Source organism: Crotalus tigris, unplaced genomic scaffold (assembly GCF_016545835.1).
Source record: "Crotalus tigris isolate CLP2741 ecotype Arizona unplaced genomic scaffold, ASM1654583v1 scf7180000024340.7048381, whole genome shotgun sequence".
In the NCBI taxonomy this organism is placed as follows: Eukaryota; Metazoa; Chordata; class Lepidosauria; order Squamata; family Viperidae; genus Crotalus; species Crotalus tigris.
Window position 1 is genome coordinate 6202323 of NW_024100510.1, and position 10178 is coordinate 6212500.

General features: G+C 44.4%; 1 protein-coding gene across 1 annotated transcript in view; it reads right to left on the reverse strand.

The window, feature by feature from the left end:
• LOC120300393 (cytochrome P450 2K6-like) overlaps positions 1 to 10178 on the reverse strand; it is a 44843-nt gene that overhangs the window by 5492 nt on the left and 29173 nt on the right. The window contains exon 7 of the mRNA XM_039326342.1: positions 8491 to 8675. Coding sequence (XP_039182276.1) covers positions 8491 to 8675 — 185 coding nt within the window. The remainder of the gene's footprint in view (positions 1 to 8490; positions 8676 to 10178) is intronic.

Consider the following 10178-nt stretch of genomic DNA (forward strand, 5'->3'; position numbering starts at 1 on the left):
CCCCTAGGCGCCTCGATCATGGGGTGCCTCAGGGCTTGGTCCTGTCCCCCCTCCTTTTTAACATCTACATGAAACCGCTGGGTGAGAACATTTGGCGACACGGGGTGAGGTATCATCAATACGCGGATGATACCCAATTATATATCTCCACCCCATGTCCTTTCAGTGAAGCAGTCGATGTGATGTGCCAATGCCTGGAAGATGTGAGGGTCTGGATGGGGGTGAACAGGCTTAGACTCAACCCTGACAAGACCGAGTGGCTCTGGGTCTTGCCTCCCAAAGGTCAACTGGATGGTCCATCATTAGTCCTGGGGGGGGGCAAATTTACCTCCCTCAGTGCAGACACGCAACTTGGGTGTCCTCCTGGACTCACAGCTAAATTTGGAACAACATCTATCGGCTGTGGCCAGGGGGAACTTTGCCCAGGTTTGCCTGGTGTACCAGTTGCGGCCTTTTCTGGACCGAGAGGCTTTACTCACAGTCACCTCAAGACTGGATTACTGTAATGCGCTCTACATGGGGCTACCCTTGAAGAGCGTCCGGAGGCTGCAGTTGGTTCAGAATGCAGCCGCGAGAGCGATTGTGGGCGCGCCAAGGTACGCCGACATGTCACCTATCCTCCGCGAGCTGCACTGGCTTCCCGTGGGTCTCCGGATGCAATTCAAGGTGTTGGTTATCACCTTTAAAGCCCTTCATGGCATAGGGCCAGGTTACTTACAGGACCGCATACTGCCGCACAGTTCCCAGAGACCGGTGAGGTCCCATAGATTGGGCCTCCTTCAGGTCCCGTCAGGCAGACAATGTCGGCTGGCGGGCCCTCGGCGAAGGGCCTTTTCTGTGGTGGCTCCGACCTGGTGGAATCAACTTCCCCCCGAGGTTCGAACAACTCCCACCCTGCCGGACTTTAAGAAGGCCGTTAAAACCCTCCTGTTCCGGCAGGCCTGGGGCTGATGTCCCCGGGGGGGACTGGGACATGATCGGACTTGTGGTATGATTGTATTATTTTATTGTTTTATTCTCGATAATTGTTTTAATTTTTTATGCCGCCCTGAGTCCTTTGGGATTGGGCGGCATATAAATTAAATTAAATAAATAAATAAATAAAAAGATTCCTCCTAGACCGAATTAACAAAGATCTCCTCACACTCCACCTCAAACTCAGCAACAAGATCCACCCCGCACTTTGGGAGAAATCCAAACAACTCGCCGTCTGGAGAGCCAAAACATAGACCACCCTCAAGACAGATACACACACCAACAAACTCCGAAGACTACAAGAATGCCAGAAACAAACCCCTCCTCCCTCACAGCCACACATTAAACAAACAGTGCATAACATCTCAGAAAGGATCCTCACCAAAGCAGAAACCAATGTCCTTTCCAAAGGATTCAACTTTGCATTCGCTCCCAAACACATCCTCACTGAAACCATTATATGTGGAGTTGAAACCAGCCTGACCAAAATCAACCCCGATGACGCTAACAGAATCAGACTCGAAATCACCAACATCCTCTGCACCAGCAAGCCACCCAAAAGCAACTTATCCAAAGAGGAACAGACAGCACTAAGTAACCTGAAAGAAGACACCAGCATAATAATCCTACCAGCAGACAAGGGCAATGCCACGGTGGTTATGAACACATCTGACTACCAAACCAAATTAACCAACCTACTCCAAGACTCCACATACAAACCCCTAAACACAGATCCCACCACCTACCTGGAAAAAACCACCAGATCCAAAATAAAAGCCTCCCCCATTAGCGAAGAGATCCAGCAAAGAATCATTCCCAGAGAGAAATCATCCAGATGCCCAAACTCTATGGTCTCCCCAAGATACACAAAGAAGGAACCCCACTCAGACCTATAGTCAGCTCCATAGGCTCACCTCTACAAAACCTAGCCAAATTTCTCGCCAAACAACTACAGCCCTATGCAGAATCCATCACCTCACACGTAAAAAACTCATTCCAGTTTATAGAGATCATAAAGAAACAAAACTTACAGCCCAGCGACCTACTCATGAGCTTCGATGTCATATCCCTCTTCACCCAAGTGCCTATCAAAGAAGCCTTGACAGCTATCCAAAACAAATATAACCCCCCAAACACATCTTAGATCTGACCAACCACTGCCTATCCAACACATACTTCATCTATAATGGACAAAAATACAAACAAACAGAAGGAGCACCCATGGGATCACCCCTCTCACCTGTCATTGCAAACCTCTACATGGAACACTTTGAAACCCAAGCTCTAGAAAAATCGGATCACAAACCCAAACTCTGGCTCAGATACGTAGACGACACCTTCATAATCTGGCCACATGGGAAAGAAAAACTGGACAACTTCCTCACACACCTCAACAGCCTACACCCCAAAATACAGTTCACCATGGAAACAGAAGCTAACAACCAACTTCCCTTCCTGGATGTCTTAGTCTACAAGAAATCCAATGGCTCCCTAGGACACACCATCTACCAGAAGAAAACGCTCTATCTGCACGCTCTCTCACACCACCACCCAGCACAGATCAACTCTGTAGCCAAGACACTCATCTCCAGAACAAAACACTTAGCTGACGAACAACACCTAAAAACCGAACTACACACTCTCACTAATGTACTAACATCCAATGGATTCCAAAGAAATAAGATTACAAACCTAATCCAAAAAGAAACCCCCACTAAAACCCAAGACAAAGAACCAGAAAACGGCAAAGCCCTCCTCCCATACATAAAAGGCACCACAGACAGAATCAGTAAGATCCTCCATAAACACAACATCAAAACAGCATTCTGCACAAAGAGAAAAATATCCACCATCCTTAGAAACCCCAAAGATAAAATTGAATTAGAAAATCAAGGAGTATACGAAATCCCATGCATCACTTGTCCCACCACATACATCGGACAAACCAACAGAAGAATAAGTGCACGCATTGAAGAACATAAGAACTCAGTCAAAAAAGAGGAACCAACATCTTCCCTGGTCCAACACCTTAAAGCCACAGGACATGAAATTGACTTTAAAAATACCAGAACCATTGCCAAAAGTGAACATTTTAATAACAGAATAATCAGAGAAGCCATCGAGATAGAAAAACACCCACACAGCATGAACAAGCGAGATGATACTTCCCGCCTACCAGCCATTTGGAAACCCGCCCTTATTGACAAACGACTCCCTAACACAAAAAATGATACCAGACCCACACTCACAAAAACCACACAGGATGTCACCACCACACATCCACGCAAAAAGCAAACCCAAAGCCACACCGATGATGAGGCACGACCACAAACCAGAAGCCAGACCACAGCTGCATCATTAGCCACTTTAAACCCCTCCAATCCATACATGAAGCAAACTGACACCCTCCATGAAGATGAGGCACGACCACGAACGCGAAGCCAAAAAATAGCAAGGCAGCCCAAAATCTTAAACCCCCCTGCAACTCAGACTAACCTGAGCACAACCAAACAGAACACTCCCCCAGCCAATCAGAGCACAGCCAACCCCCCAGCCAATCAGAGCACAGCCAAGCCCCTAACCAATCAGAACACACCTCCACCCAATCAGAACACAGCAAGCTCCCACCCAATCAGTTCATACCCCCACTGGCAGTTAAAAGGAAGAAACAGCTAAGACCACACATTGCTGCTCGAAGCACGAAGCTGAAAACACCAGCCTGAAGATGACGAATGGGACTATATATATATATATATATATATATATATATATATATATATATATATATATATATATATAGAAATAAAAACAAAAATGCGACTCTTGGGAATATTCATATTGTCCAAATAATAACGATCACCAAGAGAATATCTATAAAAATAGAAATTTAATCCACCGAGCTTTCGTCAAATACACTTGACATCGTCAGGGTTAAAAGGCAAACTACGGGGGGAGTCTTATATACAGTTGTTTAATGCCTGTTTCCGGCTCCTGGAGCGCGTCATAGGCCCCAGCTGATCGGGCTGAGTCCTAAGCATACGCCCCACGTCAGCATCTATCTCCGTTCCATGGTTAGTTTGAGTTCGATTATATGTTGCTTCGTTAGTTGTTACCGGGTTGGGAGCCCAAGTCCTTTTTCCTTCCCTATTCATAACCCCTCCACCATCCCAGACATCACTTCCCTTTGTGAGCGGGGGTAGGCAATTATCCACACTGCCTTCAATATCACTACATGCCCCAAGGCTGCTTTGATCAAAGCAGCCTTGGGGCATGTAGTGATATTGAAGGCAGTGTGGATAATTGCCTACCCCCGCTCACAAAGGGAAGTGATGTCTGGGATGGTGGAGGGGTTACGAATAGGGAAGGAAAAAGGACTTGGGCTCCCAACCCGGTAACAACTAACGAAGCAACATATAATCGAACTCAAACTAACCATGGAACGGAGATAGATGCTGACGTGGGGCGTATGCTTAGGACTCAGCCCGATCAGCTGGGGCCTATGACGCGCTCCAGGAGCCGGAAACAGGCATTAAACAACTGTATATAAGACTCCCCCCGTAGTTTGCCTTTTAACCCTGACGATGTCAAGTGTATTTGACGAAAGCTCGGTGGATTAAATTTCTATTTTTATAGATATTCTCTTGGTGATCATTATTATTTGGACAATATATATATATATATATATATATATATATATATATATATATATATATATATATATATATAATAAATAAAATACGATCATCAGGAGAGTTTAGGCATAAAAATATACTTTATTAAAAACCGCCGAGCTTTCGTTGGGGACTCCCAACATCATCAGCGCTAAAAAGCCAGTAAACAACGATGACTCAAATAGGTTTGGCTGACATTTGCACCCGGCTCTTGAACTTCTATCCCATAGGGGGCCAGCAGTCTCGGAAGCAACAGCTAGACTGCTGGCCCCCTGGCCCCCTATGGGATAGAAGTGGCTCACAAATCTAATCAGACATTACAGTCCAAAGTCATGCGTTGTAAGGACCCACTTTCTGCCATGGATAAATCAGCAATAGTTTATAAAATCAACTGTAAAAATTGCAATGGCAATTATGTGGGCGAAACAGCTAAGTGTTTAAGAACATGCTTACATGAGCATAAATTAGCCATAAGAAGGGGTGAACAGCATTCCCAAATATGGATGCATATGGCACAACATGGCCACCAATTTGACTTTGAGAATACACACATTATGTCTGAGGATGCCACTAAAGGAGGCCGGCTATTGAAAGAGGCTTGGTTCTCCAACAGAGACTCAATCAACCGTCATATTGATTTACACCTAGCGCAACAAGCATTGAGGAAATGGGATTCTAACTACCACTCCAATCACCACAAGCGGTTTGGCCGACGCTTACAGGATTGTAGCTGCAAAGAGGTACTTGATCCCCACCCCGAACAAGTACACGGGGCCTTAATTAACCCTCGATGCACCAGGAACATCTCTACAGCACTCAACCAACACCAGTGCCATCTTGACGAACAACTGAGGAGTTCTTTGCTGCTGAATACACGCAAGCGCTCGCTGAGGGGGGACCCGCGTCTTCACCAACACCATCCCGACAAACCCCCACCTTTGAAGCCTGATAACAGCAGTGGAGAACTTGGAAGATCCAGCAAGAAGACCTTGGAATCTGATGTTATGGATGGCGACAGCGAGGATCGCACGATAGAAAAAAAAGGGGAGGAAGAGAAAAAGGAGAAAGCGGAATGAACATCCATACGTGCTGTGGGAAGGGGGGAAGTAATTTTTCACCTGGATCTGTGAAGGGACAAACAATCACTGATAAAGAGTATCCCCACCAGCAGCTTAATTCCACCCAGGATGAGTATTTTAAACCCGTTTTGAGTAGAAACAATAGCCACCAGCAGCGAAAGACGGTGGATATAGGAGGGGGAGTGGGAGTATGGAGGCTCGGGCACACAACACTTGCACACGCACTATTTGCAAGAGAAACATCGATAACAGCAATAGCGAGGAACATATGACATGAAGGGGGAGAGAAGGAGGAGAGAGAGGTGGAGTAAATACTCGCTCATGCAGTAAACAGATAGAACAACGGAAGACGGTGGACACAGAGAACACCAGAGTGGGGGATGAGTGTATGGGTGCCCAAACATATAACATCTGGGAAGAAGTCAAAAAAGAGGAACCAACTTCTTCCCTGATCCAATACCTTAAAGCAGTGGTTCTCAACCTGTGGGTCAGGACCCCATTTGGGGTCGAACGACCATTTCACGGGGGTTGCCAAACAAGGCTGTCCACCATTTTTTTCCCCTTTTCTTTGGCCACGCCCCTGGCACCCGGTGATGTATAAGTGGTTGGGGGGTCACCACAACATGGGGAACTATATTATGGGGTCGCAGCATTAGAAAGGTTGAGAACCACTGCCTTAAAGCCACAGGACATGAAATTGACTTTAAAAAGACCAGAACTATCGCCAAAACTGAACACTTTAATAACAGAATAATCAGAGAAGCCATTGAGATAGAAAAATGCCCACACAGCATGAACAAATGAGATGATACCTCCCGCCTACCAGCCATTTGGAAACCCTCCTTTATTGACAAACAAGTCCCCAACACAAAGAATGACACCAGACCCACACTCACAAAAACCACACAGGATGTCACCACCACACATCCACGCAAAAAGCAAACACCAATGATGATGCATGACCACAAACCAGAAGCAAGCTGCATCATTAGCCACTTTAAACCCCTCCAATCCATACATGAAGCAAACTGACACCAACCATGAAGATGAGGCACGACCACAAATGCGAAGCCAAACAATAGCGATTCAGCTCAGCATCTCACATCCTCCTGCAACTCAGACTAACCTGAGCACAACAAAGCCGCCACCCAAACAGAACACTCCCCCATCCAATCAGAGCACAGCCAACCTCCCATCCAATCAGAGCACAGCCAAGCTCCTAACCAATCAGAACACACCTCCACCCAATCAGAACACAGCCAAGCTCCCACCCAATCAGTTCATACTGCCACTGGCAGTTAAAAGGAAGAAACAGCTACGATCACACATTGCTCCTAGAAGCATGAAGCCAAAAACACCAGCCTGAAGATGACGAATGAGACTTCGTCGAAACGTCACCAAGACACTTCCAATTTGTCGCGGGAGAAAACCCAAATAACCAAAGGCCTACATACAAACACCCGTGAAAACCTCAGAAAATGATTTAATTATTGTGCACAGAGAAATTGACAGATTCAAAAAATTTAAATATCAAGCAAATTAATTGACTATCAGCTGGACCAATTCTAAATAGATGGTAAGCTGTATTTTACTACAGGGCTTTTCAACCTTTTCATCCATTGTACCACTTTTAGGATATGGCAACATCCAAGTAGCACCAGTCACCTAGCAAGGTGTCAAAAACTTAATGACCCCCCCCAAAAAGGAAACAAGTGATAAAAGTACAGGCAGTCCTCAACTTACAACAGTTCGCTGAGTGACTGTTCAAAGTTACAATGGCACTGAAAAAAGTGCCCCCAAGCCACAGTCGAGCAAGACACCTTCCTGCCCACCTGGCCGCGCTCTTCCTCCTGTCCGAGTTTTCATTGTTGTGAGCATTTCTCTTGAGGATTGGCAACGGGGGGGTGTTTGGTTTTTATTCCCCCCCGTCTGCTGGGTGGTTGCAGCAGGTTTTGGTCACTTCATATGACTCTGGGATACTGTGACCATCATAAATATGAATCAGTTGACAAGCATCTGAATGTAAATCAAAAGATCCTCGAGATACTGCAACATTCCAGCTGATCGGCGCTTCTTCTGGGCTCAGAAGAAGCACTAGGATTAACGCCGAGCTCCAGCTGGAGCCTGGTGCTGATCCTGGCGCTTCTACTGAGCCCTGAGAGCCCCAAAGAAGCACCAATCAGCCAGAAAACGGCACTGATCCTGGCGCTTCTGCTGAGCCCTGACAGCCCTGCAGCTGCAGCCATCTCTCGGTCAGGCTTGTGCGGTGCTGTCATCAGTTCAGCTCATTCCCCTCCCCCACTACCACTTTTCTAGGATGGTTGCGTACCACCTGCCAAGTGCCAATATACCACAGGTGGTACCTGTACCACTGGTTGAAAAGCCCTGTTTTACTATACTGAAACATTATACCTTAAACTTGTGGACTCAAAATGAAGAACCCAAAACAAATAATAAAGACTTACCGAAGAGAAGCAGATGAGAGCAAAATATAAAAAATGAAATAAGAGGAAAGCATCTCCCATAAATCAAGATGTGGGGGCAGTTTGGGAATGCCAGATACCAAAGAAAAACATCTGCCATTGGCACTTTGAAATATGCATCTAGGAGTGTTTTTCTAAAGGCATAACAGGCTGTGGTCTTATAGCTGTACAGATCAACTTCATTTAGCCAAATCCATTCATTTAAGGACTCATTTTTCTACCACACTGTAGTGTACATGATAGATTAGATCTTATACAATGCAGTGATTTTAGACTGATCACCTTGGGGATGAAGAAACCCTTGAAAGTTACATCCATGGTGGTTGCATGTGGCAAATTGGTGGGGACGACGTCAGCAAACCTTTGAATTTCATGAATTACGGCATCGCTATGAGGCATTTTTGCTCGGTCTTCTGTTGTCGGCTGGAAGTCGCCAATCTCTTTTGCAATTTCTTCTTGGACTTTACCTAGGAGAATAAAATGACAAATATGACACCTTCTGAATTTTGTTTTAAATGGGAGTTTATAAATACTACATTCTGAATGATACAGTAGTCATTCACTGTGATCATTGGATTGTGGCCCTTCACACAATCACTCATGCATTAGTCACTTCATTAATGAAATATTGTGATCTGCTCTACATGTGGCTTTCTTGAAGATCACTCAGTGACTATATCTGGCCCAGTATCTGGCAGCGTAGATAGTGTTTGTGCCTCATTATACCCACATGAGCTCATTGGACTAACTGTGGCAGACTTCTGAGTGCAATTCAACTATTAATAACATCGGGCAAATTGAAACAGTTTGAGTCCATCAATTAATGGTGGGACTCCAGGAAACGTGCCATCTCAGAACATTTCGTTTTTGTATGTCTTTGTGCCATTTATAAATCTATGTACTGTAACTGTAAGGAACTCAGAATCACCATGAGTCAAGTGGTCTCAAAATTTCTGAATAAAAGCAAATCTAAAAATAAATCTTTGAAGAACTAGTGCTAAAACATAAAAGAACTTTGTCACATATTAGAGGACCAAACCAAATTCATATATGAGGGAAATGTTACAAAGATACAGAAAATATCATTAGTGTTAAGTTTAAAAGTGATATCATCTGCGGAGTTCATAATTTGCTTAGGTACATCCAGAAATATTTTGTCTGCACTATTAGAAAATATGGTCATGAAGCCAAGTCTGTTTGTGCTGCATGTTGATCTATGATCTCCTGTGTTAGCAATTTTTCCTTTCCTTTCTCCTTCTTTTAAGAATATTTTCATTTAAAGAAGAGATGATCTAATGATGGCATGTGATGGATAATGGTGTGCATTGGTGATAGGGGACTCACTACTCAAAAGAACTGAATCAACAATTTGTAAACCAGACAATCTATCTAGGGAGGTTTGCTGTCTCCCAGGAGCAAAGATCAAAGATATGATTGAAAAACTTACTAAAATAATTAAGCCCACAGATTATTGTCACCTTCTCCTCTTTCATATGGGGATGAATAATATGACAAAGAGCCTGAAAGCAGTATCAAGAGACTAGGCATGAAAGCAAAAGAGATGGGTGCACAGGTGAGATTTTCATCTGTACACCCAACAAAAGATGAAGGAATGGTGATTTTTTTGAAGTAAACCACTGCCTTAAAGCATGATGCTTTCAAAAGAATTTTAGATTCCTAGACCATGGTCAATAATAACTACCTGAAGGCCTAATGGCTGGGAATGAACTACATCTCACAAAAACTGGGGAGAAGGTTTTTGGAAAACAATTTCCCTGGGTTATCCCAAGGGCTTTAAACTAAAACTGGAGGGGGAAGGAAAACAATTTTTAGAATCTAGTCCCATGCATAAACCTTAAAACAATCAACCAAATGGTAAGAAAGAAGAGGAACTCAGATACAAAACAAGAGACGTAGGAAGCAAATGCAGGGTCAGTGAAAAAAGACTCAAATGCTTATACATTGATGCT